At 42.0% G+C, this 19,382-nt stretch overlaps 1 protein-coding gene across 2 annotated transcripts in view; it reads left to right on the top strand.

The window, feature by feature from the left end:
- lilli (lilliputian) overlaps positions 1-19,382 on the top strand; it is a 544,716-nt gene that overhangs the window by 299,535 nt on the left and 225,799 nt on the right. For both annotated transcript variants that reach the window (XM_067143209.2, XM_067143208.2), the window contains exon 2: positions 6,562-6,676. In XM_067143209.2, coding sequence (XP_066999310.2) covers positions 6,611-6,676 — 66 coding nt within the window. In that variant the 5' untranslated portion in view covers positions 6,562-6,610. The remainder of the gene's footprint in view (positions 1-6,561; positions 6,677-19,382) is intronic.

Raw genomic sequence — 19,382 nt, 5'->3', positions numbered from 1 at the left:
AAAATTGATTTTCTGTTTGAATGTGGTCCATGTAGTTGCCAGTGGGTTAATATTAATTTCTGCGAGGTGGCTTTGAGTGTCTACCAGCCAGCGTAATTTGATTTGTCGGATTCCCATATATATACATTTGACGAATCTCGCGTACCTGCTCAAATTTATTTCTCCTCCTCTGTACAACACGTTACATGCATCCTTGACACTCTAAAACGAATATATTTTGGGACTGAGGGTCTATCTGGAATAAGCGTAGACAATTTTCAGTGGTCAGAAAACCGATACCGGGTTGGCTGGCTGAGTGTAGTATGAGGTAAAACGGTTGGTGCGCTTACGATTGGTAGCAACGAACAAACTTAAAATAAGCGATGAAAGGAGAGTGGCTGACCTAAAATGTTGGACACCATGCAAATATTTTAACGAAATATACATTGAAGTAATGTAATTACAAACTTACTATAAACACTGTGTAATCAACTTGTCACGTTAGTAGGCACGAAACAGTTACTTGTACGGTCTTTCATATCGTCACAGACATTATCATTGTGTTGTCTATTTTTATTACAGAGTGAAACAATTGAGATTCGTTTACTCTATCTGGGTTAAGCGAGCTTCTTTTGCCACTAATGAAATTACCAGCCGAATTGAAATTTCTATCGCTTGCCGCATTGGATTTTGGAATATACACAAATATTTTCTTCGCTGGCAGACAAGTCTTGGATATGCGGTGCTGTTATTTCTTTACTATGCAAGGGGATCGTCATCAGAAAGGGGATCTGTGCCGACATTCTCTTTTTTGACATAGATCTAGGAATCTATTCCCGCAACAACCATAAAGGAACGGAGATCCGTTGCATACCTTTTGACGCACTTCTGCGTAATGTTCAGTTTGATAATTGTCATGTGGTAAAATAATTTGATGGATTCGGCCGCACTTTACACACGTGTGCTTTCATATGTGAGGTAATAGGTGCAAACACCAATAAGGAATTACAACATTTACATGGTACACATCCTGCAAATTGACCATTCGTAGTTATTACTAGAAAAAGAGTATTCCCACACTCCGCTTTTCATCCTTTCTTAATTTAGTGATCCATATTGCTTCCTCTCAGGTTTTACTTTCACCCTGTATTTGTACACCGGTTTCACGTTCGCAACGAACATGGTAGTGACTGTGAATATGAATCAGTCGGACCGAATGTGGTGCGTTCGCTCAGACTGTCGAGCGCTAAGAGTGGTCGGACAAGTCACGCTCACCAGCGGAGCAGGACCACTAAATGACTGCGTTCATTCGACGTACAGTAAACGGGGAATGCAGACCTTTACCGGAGACCTCCCGGCCGGCCTGAGGGCATGTGACTGTCTCTCCTTTTGTGTTTTTTGTTTCGTGTGTCCGTTGATGATCTGGAAGGCGAAACTTGAACGTTCCTAATCCAGACGCACCCGGAATATACTAGAACTTCATCAGCTGGTGCATTAGAGCAGACTTGCTATGAACAGAGTAGCAAGTGTTGTGTGTGTTTTTGAGAGTGGTTGTCATTGAGTAATGTTCTAGAGGAGTGTTGTGTAGTAGTAGTAGTAGTAGTAGTAGTAGTAGTAGTAGTAGTAGTAGTTACGTTAGTACTGTGTTATTGTCTTTCTGAGTGTTATGTGTTGAGTAGTTCAGTGTCTGCAGCAGTCACGTGAGTTGATTGTTGAGCCTAGTGGCCAGCATTCATGCGTTGCGGTAATCAATAGACCTGTGTTCGAACCTGTCTACTTGGAACTGCTGAGTGAAGAGACTAGCCTTATGAAAGATTAAGGATGGATCAACCGTTGCAGGTAAATATGAGCCAGTCAGAGACCTGCTGTGAGGACAGGATACTTCTTTAAATTGCCACAAATTAATCAAGTTTCATTGAAAATCCACAGCCTGTTTCCAGTCATTCGACCGGGTCAGGATTGGAATGAATGAAGCTCCCATCTAGCGGCGAGGATAGGAATTGTGCCGGCTGCCGAAGCCTGTCGCACTCTTCTGGAGCAATGATTAATGAATGACAGATGAGATGAAATGGTATTGGAGAGTGTTGCTGGAATGAAATATGACAGGGAAAACCGGAGTACTCGGAGAAAAACCTGTCCCGCCTCCGCTTTGTCCAGCACAAATCTCACATGAGTGGCCGGGATTTGAATCACGGAACCCAGGGGTGAGAGACCGGCGCTCTCCCACCTGAGCTGCGGAGGCTCTGCTGTCATTCATTGTAAAGTATCATTGAATAGGTTTTTTCAGAAACCCCATAAGTCAAGTTTTTTGTTTTTGTCAAAATTAGTTTGACATGAAACTAGCTTTTACACGGGAAGCTCCATATTGTGTGCAATTATCTCACAAGTCAAAGCATAATCACAGTGGAAAATAAGATCTGTTGAATTGACTTTTGTTTGAAAAGTTCATAAGTCAGTGACTTGTGCGATTTTTGCACGAACCAGCTGCTTCAAGGGCAGCCCACTAGAGAGCGTTAATGCGATTCTTTATCAGGAAAACAGCGGGAAACATTGCAGCACTCTGCAAATTGTTGTACATGAAAATGGTGATGTTGCTTGTTCTGAAAAAAATGGTCAAGGCAGGAGAGGTTAAAAGATACAAACGTGAGTTAAGGAAGCAAGAGTAAAAGGTTTACTTTATGTGAATTACAAAGGGAAACACGTTGCTGAAAGATGATGATGATGATGATGATGATGATTGTTGTTTAAAGGGGCCTAACATCGAGGTCATCGGCCCATTCCTGAAAGAAAACCGGGAGAGTGCAGGTAAATATAACATTTATGTCTTAAAATTATTGTGAGGTTAAATTAGAAGTGAAGTTAAATATATCATGTTTAAATTAGTGTTGACAACCTTTTACTAAGATAATAAATAAAATTCGACTGCTCATAACTGGACTATTGTACCGAATATGTTAAATCTATATCCGACCCATGTTAAACACCTGCATTGTATTTTCTGATAGATGTTCTGCTCAAAACAGAAATACACAGTTAAAAAAATAATAGGGGAACATGTTTTGTAACCTCTGGTATGTGAACGTTAATTTGGTAGATGAAGTTCCAATGGTCGTACAGCATACCTTGAGACCTTAGCTACTCAGCGTATGTCAAATCGAAGTTATACTCCATCTGTAGGCGTTGCCATACATTAAACTGTCAAGTGAAAAACAAAGTGAATAGCGGTACGTCCGTGTGTCGCTGTGAGGTACAGACTACTGCGGTCATTTTAGCACGATGTACGTCAACCGGCACATCCCATGAGATATCTTAACGAGGTTCAAGTCCCAGAGCCGTCACTTTGATCCAGGAAGGATGGACTTTTCGTCGTGTTGCTGTGGATCTCAATTTCTCTCCGTCAGTTATTCAACGTTTGTGGAATCGCTAGCATGAGACAGGCCAGTTCACAAGGAGGGTTGAACAAGATCGTGAACGCATGACGAAACTCACAGGATGACCGATATCTGACCATCTGCGCGTTGCGGCGTCGTTCAGCAACTGGCAGAGAACAGCAACAAGACCTCAGGAGGGTCACTGGACACACGGTGTCTGACCAGACAGTAAGGGACAGGTTAAGAGAAGTATCCTTACGATTCAGACGTCCTGTTCGAGTGCCCCGTTTAACGCAGCAACATCGCGCTGCTCGCCTTCTGTTTGCCCGTACCCACGTCAACTGGCAACTTCGCCAATGGAGACGTGCGTTGTTCACAGACGAGTCCAGATTTCCCCTGACACAGCGTGATGGACGTCAACGTGTATGGAGACGCCGTGGTTAGTAGTACATGCCAAATATCCAGGAAGGCGACCGATTCGGACAAGGTTCTTTGATGGTGTGGGGTGGCATCAGTATTGATGGCCGTACGGATCTTGTCGTCGTCCGTGGTAATCTTACGGCTGCGGGGTACATCAAACAGATACTGCTACAGCATGTGTTGGTTGCTACATACGGTGTTGGCCCGGAATTCGTACTCAAGCACGACAATGCCATGGCTCATGTAACGCACATCACCAGTGCTGTTTTGCGAGAACTGGACATTCAAGAGAGGGAATGGCCAGCAGTGAGTCCCGAATTTTATCCCATCGAGCTTGTGTGGGATAGGCTTGACAGAAGTGTTCGTGAGCGTCCTATTCCACCACAGACTTTCCAAGACCTCGACCAGGCTCTCATTGAAGAATGGGAGCTGATACCGCAACGTGACCTCCGTCGACTTATACGGAGCGTACCACGTAGGTGCCATGCTCTGATAAACGGTGGAGGACATACACCATACTGAAGCTCTCCAAACCGGGCGAGTTGGCCGTGCGGTTAGGGGCGCGCGGCTGTGAGCTTGCATCCGGGAGATAGTGGTTTCGAATCTCACTGTTGGCAGCTCTAAACATGGTTTTCCGTGGTTTGCTACGGCAGCTTCCTTCCAACTCCTAGGCCTTTCCTATCCCATCGTCGCCAAAAGACCTATATGTGTCGGTGCGACGTAAAGCCACTAGCAGAAGCTCTCCAACTGTGATAAAATCCACCCTGGAGGACTGTTATCACTTTGTTTTCGCCCCTATTTGGATATTTCCGTTTTGTGTTCTGAAAATGAACATGAATCCATCGATGTTCTTTTGTATACTTCAAGTGTAAAGAATAAAGGTTTAGTTGGTAATATACCTGGGTGTGAGGTATTGTTTTGTGGAGCATGGCATATGTTTAACAATACATTCCTCCAATTTTTTGAACAGTGTAATTCCATAGTGATGTTCTTTTTGGCACTGGTAAACTTAAACAGATTTTGCATTATAAATCAATATTTTCCTATCCGTGGTCATTCTTTTTTACCTTGGTTAGAGACTTCAGTGTAGTGAAAATAAAATTGAAAACGATTCACAAAATATATACAGTAAAAGATTATCTAGAGCTTATTCCTTCCTCTAGTGCGAGAAATAAATTGTCATCATATTTCCGAGTTTTAGATTTCAAACAATGATGCCCTAAATTTTATAAGCGTACATGCGTATCAACTGAAAGTACGGATAAAACCATACCTAAAGGTCAGAAAGTTTTCTTCAAAGTGACACGCTTATTTTATTTTTATTATTCACATAGAACACCAGGAGTGGTTTGTGTAAGATAATTTATTGATGGTATTGTGACACATACGTTTGCTTTACGAAGTGGAAGATTGCAGTTTTGTCTTCCTAAAGAAAAGACGTGCCAATTATGATATAAATCAATCCAAAAGAGAAAAGATTGATATTAGGAAGCTAAAGCACTACCTACCACAGGACGCAGATATTGGTGAATTTTATTCGGAGCTTTTTCGGTTCGCCTAAAACTGAAATAAATGGTGAGGAGATCACATAGAATATATTTTCTGCTGCCAAATTTCTGAAGGTATTATCCGATCATGCTATTACTAATACAGAATGGCAATGATGAAGAAACACTTAGATTTGAAATGCTTATAATGTACAACTGAAGAGAAAAAATTGCCATTATAAAATGTTGACATTATATATAAAATTAGTATGTATGCAGGCACGTATTAGTATTAAACACACATTATAAGTACTGATAAGTTTTCAGAAATGTAAAACGTTAAAGTAAACGCAATGATGAGATATCCAGGGTAATATTTTTTCCACGGAGGAACCGTCCTTTTGCAAACTTTTTTTGGCAAAATCCCCGTAAGTCATTTTATATGTGGTAATATTGTGGCTAAACCAATGCACTCACAGCATATTTAAGTCCCCGAAAATTCGAAGGGATTAGCAACCACATTATAAAATAAAAACTATTTTGATTGGAATTATCCTATTCTTAAAAATAGTTTTTTGGCTCTCCTGTGAAATTAGCTTGTTTTGACTCACGGTGTTTCTGAAAAAGCTGATTCAATTGCGTGTGTGCGTACGTGTGTGTACTTATTGCGTCATCCTAGATTAAATTAGTCCAATAAAACAGATTAGTTTTATTCGTAGCAATATATTCATTACCAATCGTACAGGGACTTCCATAATAGCTCCTGAGCGAAGTTAGAATGCACTTTTGTAGAGTTAGAGAAATAAAATTGCGTTTGAACATGGGGAACATCTTCCATGTGTTAGTTTCCATATTGTTGATGAAACTCACATTGCATCTGTTCACTCAATAGGAAACGGGATCGCGTAATAAATCGTTCACTCCCTCACAGCTGCTACCTAGAGCAGCGTTGCGCGTAAATTAGTATGCCTTCACGCTCAATCATCACTCTTCTCCGGCTTGCAGATCTGAAGTCAGCAATCGCTTCTTAATCGGACGATTTGTTGTTGTATGACATCATCTTCTACGCCTTTACTTAAATATAATCAGCACATTGCTGTCAGTCATATTTATGTTATTGTCGGAAGTTGTCTCTCTTCCCCCCCCCACACACACACACCTCCATTTAGATCTTCCTGATCAGCAGTTTAGATTTCTCTCACGGTTTTCTTCTTATTGTTATTATTTCAGAAGTGTTTAGCTGGCCCAAGTGGTGACGTCTATACGGGTGTAGCCTTGTCTTGATGAAGGTGTTCTTGTTTCAGCGTGGAGCGGGATCGACTGCGGGAACGCGAGCGGCAGGCTCGGGCGCAGATGTCTTCCCAGGCGGAGCGCGAGGCTGAGGCGACTGGAGCGCCTCTCTTCGGGGCGCCCGTCCGGGTGAGTAACATTATTGTGAAAATAGTTCATTGATTGCTTTTGTTATACATATTCTCAACGCGTATAAATATTCATGAGATACATTTTCAGATGTTTATCGTCAAACTTCCTTGCCTTTTTCGTCCCCTCGTAATACGTGACTTATTCTTTTCCATTCATGAAAGCTGCATTTTCTATTAAAGAACTAATTTTACATTACAGTTTTCGAACCGAGTGCTGAACCATTTGATGACTGGGTATTCTCGTTTATTGAAAGCAAAGATGTTAATCACCCAATGTAAATGCATAAAAATGACTCTATAATAACCCAGCACAAAGTGAATGACTTACAAATAAAATATTAATCTCACGAATTCCTAAAAATAAAAAAAGTAGTTAAAGAGACCTTAAAGTAAAAAATGGCAAAATTACGATAAATGACGTAATAAATGTGAGTTTCTGTAATCAGAGGACCATGCTCAGGATTTACATATAAGGTAGCAAAGTGTGTGATGCACCATTTAAAAGATGACATGTCCAAATCCGGGCCATGATGCTGCTGCTGCTGCTGCTGATGATGATGATGATGGTGGTGGTGGAGAAAGGAGAGCCCCAATTTTGAGGTCGGAATTTGACAGAGCTTTGAGAGACCTAAATAGGAGCAAGACACCTGGAATTGATAACATAGCCTCCGAATTACCGACCCGTCATGGCGAGGTTATTTCATTTAGTGTGAAAGTTGTTCGATATAAAGAGAAGTGCCATCCGAATGTTGTTATACTTATTCCCAAGAAAGCAGGTGTGGACAAGTATGAAAGCCGACGCCAAGATTTCGTGGTAGGATGCCGGACTCTTGCGCGGGGGGGGGGGGGGGGTTCGATTCCCGGCTGGGTCAGGAATTTTTACCAGGATCTAGGGCTGGTTCTAGGTCCACTCAGCCTGCGTGATTAAAATTGAGGAGCTCTTGACAGTGTGATAGCTGTTACTGTCTAGAAAGCCAAGTACAACGGCCAGGAGGATTCGGTGTGCCGATCACACGACACATCGAAATCTGCAGGCCTTCAGGCTGAGCAGCGGTCGCTTGGTAGGCTATGACCCTTCGGGACTGTTGTACCATGGGATTTGGTTTGGTTATGGCCAAGTATGAAAACTACCGCACAATTGGTTTAGTATCTCACGCTTGCACAAATTTGACACGTGTTATTTGCAGCAGAATGGAAAGACACGTTGCAGCTGAGTTTGGAGAAGATCGGTTCGGCTTCAGGAACATGTTGAAGCAATCCTGTGTTTACGTCTGATCTTCGAGGATCGAATTAAAAAGGACAAGTCCACGTAGATCTAGAAAAGGCATTCGATAACGTTGATTGTACCAAGCTACTTGAAATTCTGAAGGTGGTCGGGATCAGATACCGAGAAAGGATGATTATCTACAATCCACACAATAATCAGTCGGCAGTGATAAGAATCGAGGGCTATGAAAAAGAAGCATCAGTCGCGAAAGGAAAAGCAATTGAGTTTCATATCGATTTTGGATGCTTTTGCTGGCAAGGGCTATTGTTTACAGTGAACTGTGTCTTCTGGTATGGGCTAGAGCAGTTCTGTTACTTTCATTGATCTGTCTCAGTCTTATCCTTGACTTTGACAGTATGCAAGTGATGAGCGATACTAGTAATGCAGCCAGTCCCTCTTATGAATAGTGTGAAAATGTTGCTCATAGGGTTGGTTGGTGCATGCATTTCAGTGGGCTTGGCGGACTGATATGTAATAGAAATTTCTAGCTCAGTGAGGAAGGCAACGAGGAACTCTCTCTCCTCATTTCCCGAGTACACCTCTGTAGTGATGCCTAAGTCATTTATGACAGCTAATGGTGGAGCTGTTGAGGATTGAACATATATGTATTTTGCGATTCTGCAGATCTGGAGAAATTGTTGAATGGAATGTCATGGTCTTTGAGAAGGAGTACTAGATGAAAATACAGTAAATCCAAAACGAACTTAATGAAGTGCGGTGTAACGAAGTCAGGCGATGCAGGAAATAGTAGATTAGGAAATAAATCTTGAAGGAAGTAGATTAATATCGATTTGGTGAGAGGAGAAAGATTGGCGAAATTTGACCAGAAGAAGATATACGATGATAGAACGCATCTTAGGTCCCAAAATTTGTTCAGTTACTTTTTGAGGGAAGTGTAGGTGGTAGATGGAGGCATGAATGTGAAAAACAGGTTACAGTAGATGTAGTGGTTACATAGAAATGAAAACTTGAGCACAGGATAGGGTGGCATGGTTAACTGCATCTATCCAGAATATGGACTCATAACCCAATCAACCCTTTCTGCCATCGTGATTCCGGTAGCCTTGCAAAAGTGTCACGACGAAGAACCGAATGGATCTTCCTTGTTATTCTGGTTTCGAACACTTAATTGCACTGACCACGTATGTGAATGAACGGGAGGTTTTGCTTGCCAGTAAAACCGTGTATGCCAGAAGAGCCAGAAGACACTGGATCCGTGTATTGCGACAATATTACCCGTGTTGTGTACATCTTATTTTGGGACGGGCTTGTCGAAGCGCATTGCCGTGTTCTTCATTCTTCTGGAGTGTATTTGCATACAGGGAAGCGTATTGATGATTCCTGCGGCTCCTGTTACGGGATGTCACGCAGTCCAGTGAGACCCTGTCTTTATTTGGCCATGAATGGGCTGTTAGCACGCAAATGTTTGGAGCAGGCTGCGAGTCTCAATAGCGACGAAACTATTCCAATTGCAATTTTGTGTTAATGATAAACAGGTTGTGAAAAAATTAGAAAAGTTCGCTTTCCAAGGGCGTGGTGATGATTCGTTAGCTGAGGCGATAATTGCAGTGTAAAGAAGAAACTGTGTCTGAGCAGGCATATAACGGAACTTGATTACGTATTGCTACCCTTCCAGAAACAATATCAGATTGCCAGTCTAGTTAAGTTAACCGTTTGTAGGCTGAATGTGGCTGTTTTGGCCGTAAACCAACACCTCCGAATAATTGTCGTATTATGAAGACCTGGGAGAAAGAATGAAAGTAATATATCTTGGCATGTTATGAATATCGCTCCGTTGATACATTTCAGGTCAGCATATGTAGGGCCTGCCTATCCGAGACGGTCAGGCGTGCTCGGTTCACCCGGAAGAACGTGGGTTGGAATACCTGTCAGGGAATCGATGAACGTAATAAACGAGCTTTCCAGCACTGGAGGTCCATGTAGCCCTGACGATCACTCAGCCTGCACCAAAAATAAGTACCAGGTTAATTCCTGGGGGCAAAGGCGACCGAGAATAGAGCTAACCACTCTATCCTATTTAGTGCCGAGAGTACGGCCGGCCTTTGTGTCCTGTGTGTAGATGGTTTTGCTTTTCTATATGTAAAAAAGTCTTCTGTCGGGTTATTTACTCCCAACCGCATCATTTTAGCTGGCTGAAGAAAAACTTCATGGAATTTATCAAGACTGGTTCACAGGAACATCCAGGGGACATGCCGACATTCGCTAATTTTAGTTACTACGAGTTTTTTTTTTTTTTTGTTCCTTTTTAACTAACGTCTGGGGTTGGAAACTTCTGTGATCATGGAGTGACAACTTTGGTGGCCCGTGGTGAGCCTGGCATCGTTTCATATTACTTTTACCAGCTTGCACTCCTTGTCTTTTTTAAATCTGATGTTCCTTGGTTAGCTCTTGTTATCTTCCGACTTTGACGGTTTTTAGATTTCGAGTCTTTCATTTTTCCACTTTTCATAGCCTTTGTTTTCTTTAGCTATTACGTCCACTCTTCAAACAGGATCAGACGAGGATCTTTTACCAGTCGTGCACTGCTTTTCTCAATCGTTGTACTAATATGAATTTTCAGATTACGTACCAGGTGTATACGTAAGTCTTTTCCGTTTTCACTAAGAGATTGCGCCAGCGAACAGTATGCAACGTATGAATTTGACACGTCAGTTTGTTCATCTGACATTAACCTACCAACACACACAAGTTGAGTCCGCCAAACACTAGCGCCTGTGTTGTATCGTTCAGTGATCATGTCGACGTCTGTGTCTGAAAAATAAAATTTGCGGCACGCACTGCTTTTAATATTTAATCAAAATAAAAACGGCTGTGGGAAGTCGTCGTTTGCTGGTAGAAACATATGGTGAACACACTCCATCAATTTGAGAACATGTGAGACATGGTTTCGACCATTTAAACGTGGTGATTTCAATGTGAAAGACAGTGCGCTCTGGTAGACCACAAAAGTGCGAAGACGAGCAATTGCTCTTGAAGCCCGGCAAAACTGTTAATGCACAACGCTATTGCCAGCAAATGATTAATTTAAATCACGCATTGATCGAAAGACGACCGGAATGGGCCAGAAGACATGGCAAAGTGATTTTGTTACACCACAATGCGCCGTCTCACACAGCAAGACCAGTGAAAGACACCTTGAAATCGCTTGGATGAGACGTCGTTCCACACCTGCCGTACGGCCCCGACCTGGCGCCATCTGACTATCACCTCTTCGTATGAATGGGGCACGCGCTCGCAGAGCAGCACTCCAGCAGTTTCGAGGAAGTTGGAAAATGGCTCGATGAATGGTTTGCCGCAAAAGACAAGTAGTTTTTCTGGCATGGTATTCTTAAGTTACCTTAAAGAAGGGCGAAGTGTGTAGAAGCCGATGGCCAATATTGTGGATAAACAAAAAACCAATTCCCCTTTAAAAGTACGTGTTTTCTTTACCACAAAACCCGGCAAAAACTTATGCATACACCTGGTAGGTAAAGCACCAGGAAAAAGATGCATTTGTTTCCTTTCTCTCCGAATATAAGATGGCAGTTCTAGTTAGGTAGCGACAAATTTGGAACCAACAGATGGAGCTCGTCATGAAGGGATTGAATTCTACTCGAACATAACTTTTAGACACCGGTCTCATGTCCGACCCTACCATTGCCGTGATAAGTGTTTGCGACATTATTATTATTATTATTATTATTATTATTATTATTATTATTATCATCGTAAATTTTCTTCAAAAAATATTAAGAAACTCTCCCCATTGCAAAATAGTCTTACCGATGTTGTCTGAAAATATTTGATTTATTTGCCAAGCAAGGAATGTTTTTTTTACATTAATACTGTTTATAAGAATACTCCAACATATCTAAAATGTATGCCTGTATTGTTGTAACTATAGCTTTCTTGGTGGGGTCGCGGGTGCGAATTCTGGACTTGGCACTCCTTTACGGCGGGATGCCCTTCTTGATGCCAACCCTGTGTGGAAGGATGTAGTCACTATTGCGTGTTTCTATAGTGGTCGTAGTGTTATGAGTTGCGTGTATGTATATGAAGAGCTAAGTCGGACAAACCCACATACTATGTCCCCGAGTCAGAGGAATTCATCATGCGCGATTAAAATCCGCGACACGGTTGGAAATCGAACTAGAGACCCTCTGTACCGAAGGCTTCGACGCTAGCCATTAAGCCAAAGAATCGGACATATGTCTATAATGTATATAATCTGTGATAGGTGTGTCATCAAGAAAGGACAGCAGGATTTCATTTTCGTTTGTAATATTTTGTATTCTGAGAAATGAAGAAATAACTCTCGATTCTGCTGGAGTATTTTTCATGTAATTGGAACATGTTTGTAATAATTTTTTTTAAAAAATAAGGAAACGTCAAGATATATTGAACAGTATGAACATTGCAAGATGCAAAAGTATTTTGAAGTGTCTTTTCTTGCTGACATTAATTTAAATGATAAATTACATAAAATGTGTACCACTATGTGAGTGGCACCATGATGTAGCAAATGATTTGTACCACTATGTGAGGAACACCGAGGAACACCATGGATCTAGCCGGCGACCGTGATTAGTCCCATTATGTAACCATAGCGTGTAGAAAATTATTAACGATGAGTTGGGGAGGGGTTTCTTCTCGAACATAGGAGCAAATACCGCCGCAATGACAGATCTCTTCATCCCCCGCCATTTCAGTACACTGGAGATTTTCCGACTCATCGGGTATTTCTCAGAAATAGGTGAGTAAAAGGGCATAGTTTTCGCCCTGAGATTCTCATGTACTCGCTCTCAACAACAACAAAATCACTTCTGCTCACTCCCGTACACTTCTCATTGTCTGCGGCAGGCACCACGGCGTCTGGCCAAAACTGTGGCGTGGCTGGCGGTCACAAGCTTGATTTAGTTGCTAAATAGTACCTCGTGTTGCGCGCGGAAGTTCACTTTATTTTTAACCTTCGTCGATCTGTGAATGTTCATGTGACATTACTTTGATTGATGAAATGAAATGGCGTATGGCTTTTAGTGCCGGGAGATCCCAGGACAGGATTTGACACCGTAGGCGACCTGCGCGTCGTGATAAGGATACAATGATGATGAAGACAACACATATACCAAGCCCCCGTGCAAGGGAAATTAACCAATGATGGTTAAAATTCCCGACCCTATCGGGAATCGAACGAGCCATGGAGCCGGACACTTTGATTGATAATAATGCTTCAGACATTCACAAGAATAAAACTAAGGCAATCCGAAGATCATTGTTGTATCGTTCATGCATTTTGATCAGATGAATGTATTTCAAACGCGAGCTCACCGCTCGAAAGCCTTCAGGTTTTTCAATAATAATGGTGATTTTACCTCGACGTCCCTCGTCAAAAAGGCTAGATTTGGCGAGATACCGATCACGTTGACAGCACGCGGTATGACGCTTTGGCATCATAATGATCATTTCGTGCTGTTATTCGGCACGGCATATTATGAGTTTCTATATTCTTTGAGTGCTATTCGCGGAATGACAGAAATCTCACTGCATAGTTCTGTGTGGGATGTTCATTTTCATGACTGATAATTTCTTGCGGCTATTTCTGAAGCCCTTGTAAGGCAGACCCTCCGATGAGGGTGGGCGGCATCTGCCATGTGTAGGTAACTGCGTGTTATTGTGGTGGAGGATAGTGTTATGTGTGTGGTGTGTGAATTGCAGTGATGTTGGGGAGAGTACAGACACCTAGCCCCCGAGCCCTTGGAATTAACCAATGAAGGTTAAAATCTCCGACCCGGCCGAGAATCGAACCCAGGACCCTCTGAACCTAAGGGCAGTAAGCTGAACATTCAGCCAACGAGTCGGACATTAACTGATACATTTGTGGTTGGGACCGATGACCTAGATATTAGGCCCCTTTAAACAACAATCATCATCATACAATTTGTGATTAACGCAAAGGGACTGAACTTAACGCGATTGAGATGGCTGTCATGGACCGTTAGGATGATGTACAGAATAAAATTTGGCGGCTAACTTCCAGCGAGGGTGGGTATCGAGAATGAATTCACACTAATACAGTGTGTATATAATCCACTTATCTGCGCAGTGAAGGAATGTGCCGGGCTGAGTGGCTCAAACTGTTGAGGCTCTGGCCTTCTGATCCCAACTTGGCAGGTTCGATTCTGGCTCAGTCCCGGTGGTACGTGAAGGTGCTCAAATTCATGGGCCTCGTGTTGGTAGATTTACTGGCACGTAAAAGAACTCGTGACGGACTAAATTACGGCACCTCGGAATGTCCAAAAACCGTACAATTATTTAGTGGGGCGTAAAGCGAAATAACATTATTTAAAGTAGAATTGGGACTGGAGAAGAAATCTGTGCTATGAGCGAATATCTCGGAAAGTTTCCTCAACACTTTCGCTGGTTTGATCTTGAAAGGTAAATTAGACTTAAAGGCACCTTTTAAGCCAATTAAAACTCTAGGATTTGTTTTGAAAAAGAAAAATAATTCCATTGTGTAAAAACTGCTTGCGCTTGCCGGCTGTCCCTTCTCTTTGCAGAGATAATGGTATGTTAGCTGAATTTTTAAGTTTAACATCTTAGAATGTATTTGTGTGTGTTTTACATGGGTAAGGAATTACCTAGGAACCCAAATGTCGGCAGCCCTGAAGATTGTTTTCCGTGGTTTCCCATTTTCACACCAGGCAAATGCTGCGGCTGTACTTTAATAAGGCTACGTCCGCTTCCTTCCCATTTCTAGGCCTTTCCGTCCCATCGTCGCCATAAGACCTATCTATGTCGGTGCGACGTAAAACAAATAACAAAAAATAGCAAGAATTACCTAGGGTGCTGCATAAGAAAGGCCGCGTGGTTGTACAAAGTGATAGCACCTTGCATTGCAGAACGCAGTACTGTGATCGGCTGCTCTGCGGCAGAAGTACTGAAACAGGTGAAGTGAGCACACTTTCTCTTATATACGGTATGCTTAACATTCAGGGGTTTATTTCTCAGTTAGATTAGTCCTAGGGCTACTCCATAAATTCAGAACAATGCCAGTAGTAATATCAAAGTGCTACTGTTCTCTGCACAAGACCTGTTGTTAAAACATACTTCTATTGAATTTCAACGCCGTATTGGTGACTGTATCACTCATTGTTCTCTCCACATGTTTACTACGTGTACCTCGCTATGTTTACTACATATAGCCACTTCAGTGGGCATGAAGTCCTCACATCAATGCCTATGTAGCACACTTTGTAGCTTAAACAGGTTCACATAACTTGCGATGGCATTTTATGTAATTGTTTTCTGGGAATGCCGCGTTTTAACATGCGATGTGGTACTTACAACTTACTAGTAGAGATCGGGCATTGCTTATTTGTAGTTCTATACATCCACCTTCTTATTGGTCATTAGAGACTTACTCGTACGGGATACAAATGCTGAAGTTTTAGTGATATTGCTGTGGAACATGGTATATATTTTCTTTCGGACCTTATTGTTATGTTAGTGTGATAGCCGTCTAGTTACATATACTGTCGCTTATGAGTCTAGATGAAATTAAGTTAATCTTTCGAACGTGAACCAAGGGTTCAATAATGCTGTACGTTTAACGGCATTTGAACTACTTATGGTCGTAATAAATGTTGGGTTCAGTGGGTTCCTGGTTATCCTGCGAGGAGATTTCAACACCCTAGCGAATGCATTCATTTGGATCTCATACTTATTCATCTGAACTGCTTTCCGACTGTACCGGATTGGGTCCTATACAATTGGGTCAAGAGAAGAGCATCACAGAACTTTGGACTCATACTTTGATAAAATGTAGAATATACTTCCTTGTGTAGAAAAATCAATCGTAGCAATTATGTCAAACACAGCTAAAATGCGGACGGGCTGTATCGCAATATTTTATCATAGAGTACGCCTTTCTGAGAGAAATCAAGTAGATCGAATTAGATGTATCAACCGTTAACCAAATGCATTGTCAATAAACACAACACTAAAGTGCCTAGTGGTAGCTTGCCAAACCCCGTCAGACACGGCCACCTGACGCGTGTCCTAGTTATCGTCCACCCGAAATGGTCTGCGAGAGGTTGGCAGAGATGGCTTACAGTCCGCAGGCTCCACAAACGAGGTAAGAAATGCTAGGATGTACTGTACTATACGTCCTGCTGCGCGGACGCCTTAAAATATTTCTTGCGTTGCCGATACTTCCTGGCGCGATCTACTGCTGACTTCTTGGGCTTATTCGATTCCTCGGTCTTCCCTCTGTCCTCCTGAACACGTTTGCGGTAGTTATTAATCCATTTAGATCGAAGATATTCGGATGCTTTGAAAATTTAGTACAATTTTTAACGTTACAACCGACCTGATGACATGGTGACCAAAATGGCAGCTAGTGTGATAAAATTCTATGAGAACAATGTTTCACTTCCAGCACTCTTAACGCCACGATGTCGCGAGCTGTATGGTACTGATTTTACTGCGTCGCGACAGCATCGATTTCATCACAAAATGACGGACGCCACTGCCATGGCATAACTGATTATTGAAATATTAACAATTCAGACATGTACAGTTGCAAAGTAAGAAGCCGAACTTACCTGTGTAACTCTTTAAATTCTATGCGGGGCATAACACACGAACGAATACGTATTCTATATCAGAAAGGAAAACCAGGAAGACAAGCCTTGCATTTTTCAAGTACAGACAAGCACGGTACATCTTACATAGCACTATTGATTATAATCCTTCAATATAGTTTGGATGTAGGTAAGGGTTATTCTGCCCGAAGGCAGGTCCGAACCTCCGCAGAGGTGTTCCTGAGCCGGAGTTTACGTGCGGTAGGGTGGCCAGTTCCTTTCCGCTCCTCCATTCCCTTACCCCCACCAACAGCGCGTGGCAACCCATCCAACTCCTGACCACGCCCAATGTTGCTTAACTTCGGAGATCTCACGGGATCCGGTGTTGGCAGTTTGGATGTAATGATGTTATGGCTTATTTATTTTGTTCAGTTTTGTAATAACCGTAATTTGTTTATTTTTGTTACTGATTGAACATTGTCCTAACACTTCAAGGTTTTCGGGTACGATGGGGGTAGGAAAGGGCTAGGACTGGGAAGAAAGTGACCTTGGCCGTAATTAAGATACAACCCCAGCATATGCGCGGTGTGGAGATGGGAAACCACAAAGAACCATCTTCACGGCTGTCGATGATACGGATCGAACCTGTCATTTCCCGATTGCAAACTCAGTTACACGGCCCCTACCGTGCATCCAAGAGGTAAAGCATGGCAGATACTCGAATAACACTCCTATAATTTTGAAGTCTCTACACACAACTTAATTCACAAATAGGCCTATTCCTCATAATAGAAAGTTTGTCTGTATCCTCGTTGGTTTTCTATGAAAGAACCTAATGTGGAACTGATGCTAAGATATAGTTTTCATTAAGGCTTTAAGATTTTACGGCTTCTTTTCGGCGAATCTATTACTTCCATCATTGACAGCGATAACGTCTCCAAAGTTTGTAAGGATGCCAACTGTATGTAGTTGGAGTAGGCTAGAGGTTCTTTTTTTTTTTTTTTAATATACAAGAAACTCTTTCTTGTTTCGAACTAGTGGAATGCTGAGGAGCCAAAAGTGAGCGATAAATCGCACTCTAATAAGAGTATTAAAGAAACTTTCAGAACTATGATTACATGTCATTGTTTTGAATTTACACCAGTAGAATAAAATAATACAATAAACAGAATATGTTCTGTGTTGGAATAACAACATTAACTGAATTACGGCGGTATTCGCGGTGATACTGGTAGGGGCAGCATCCAAAGGAGTTACGAGATTTCATTTGCCCAGCGACGATTATATATATGTACAGTACATTATTTTTATTATTGGGGAACAAGGATGGCTTAGCTGCTTGCCTAACACCTCGGCCTTAAATCCCCGGCCACAGCTCTTTCATGCCTGAGTGCGTGCAGGGACCCTGAGCAAGCGGGATAAGCTGCAGATGATGATTATTTGGCATCGAGCAACAATTATTTGTAACAAAGATTCGCAGTATACTCGTACTTCTGGGGGTTCGAAGGTAAACTAGTTGGATTTTGGGGGACGCCAACAAAAAAGTGTTGAATACCACTGTTCTATGGCACCAAGCCTGCACAGCACATGCCTGATATAAATATAGTAATAATTTATGTTAAACAACATGAACTTCCTAAAGGTATTCACTCAGGATTCTAATCTATTTAAATATGGTGATCGTGGTGATTGCCAGTTAAAGAGGCAAAGCAACGAGACTGGCATCCCCAACCTGAACGTCAACAGGTAAAATCATATTCTCAAAAGACCATATGCCCCTTTTTACAACAAAAGAAGAAAAAGTTATAAAAGAGCGTATCTAGAAGTTGGAAGAGTAATTCCTGGTCACATCCTGATGTATCGACATGCTTGCCTACCCATGACATTTCGTCGGAAGGTCCAGTAGCTTTCCTTGTAAATATGTTATTAGTGCAGTGACTTAGCTGGCTTTAACCCTCAAGGCCGAAGTTCGAATCTGGATTCCGAAGCCTGAGTCTAGATATGCTAAAAAAAGACCAAAAACAGAAGAGATCCGTTGTATTCGCATCTGCCTATCACACAATTACAGCAAATCCTATAGTATCGCAATGGGAACGTATTGATTTATTGATTAAACACTTTATCACAAGTAACACTCACCCTTAATCGTACAGTGACCAGATAACACCCACTGTGAATACTGTGATTGATAACTCTCTTTCAGGAGCTATCATATAGCCGATCAGGAAATGCGACAGTAAGACGATCATTGCTGGATGCAATTAATATACGGTACAAAGACATTGAAAAAACTAATTATGCTCCATCGCAACGCTGTTGGGCCTCCGCTTAAGACGACGTGTTTTTCGCAATTCGAGTGTTCTCACTGCTTCTACAAACTGCTGCAATTTGTTGATCAACAGGAGGATCCTGAATCTACAACTGACCAAGCGATTGGCTCCGCTCTTTGGGTTACATAGCTATCAGCATGCATTCGAGAGATAGTGGGGTTCGAACTCTACTGTCGGCCCCGAAGATGGTGTACGTAGTTTCCCATTTTCACACCTGGCAAATGTTCGCGCTGTACTTCAATTAAGGCCACGTTCGCTTCCTTTCCACCCCTAGCCTTTTCCTCTCCCATCGTCGCCTTTGTTGGTTCGATGTAGAGCAGATTGAAAAAAAAAATCGACAACTGAAGAGATAGGCTTGTAACTCCTTTTTTAATATGCCGTTTATTCAAATCTTTGGCGAAATTATAGGTTGCACTTATATACTCGTTAAAATAGTATATTAAGGCTTTTTCATTCTTTTAAAATTTGAGATGACCATTTCTTCTGAGACAGGGAAATTGCCTGGTATGTGGTGCTTCTACGACA

The sequence above is a fragment of the Anabrus simplex genome, chromosome 3 (assembly GCF_040414725.1).
Source record: "Anabrus simplex isolate iqAnaSimp1 chromosome 3, ASM4041472v1, whole genome shotgun sequence".
Classification (NCBI taxonomy): domain Eukaryota; kingdom Metazoa; phylum Arthropoda; class Insecta; order Orthoptera; family Tettigoniidae; genus Anabrus; species Anabrus simplex.
The sequence above is the reverse complement of the archived record's forward strand: the minus strand, read 5'-3'. Positions and strand labels throughout refer to the sequence as shown.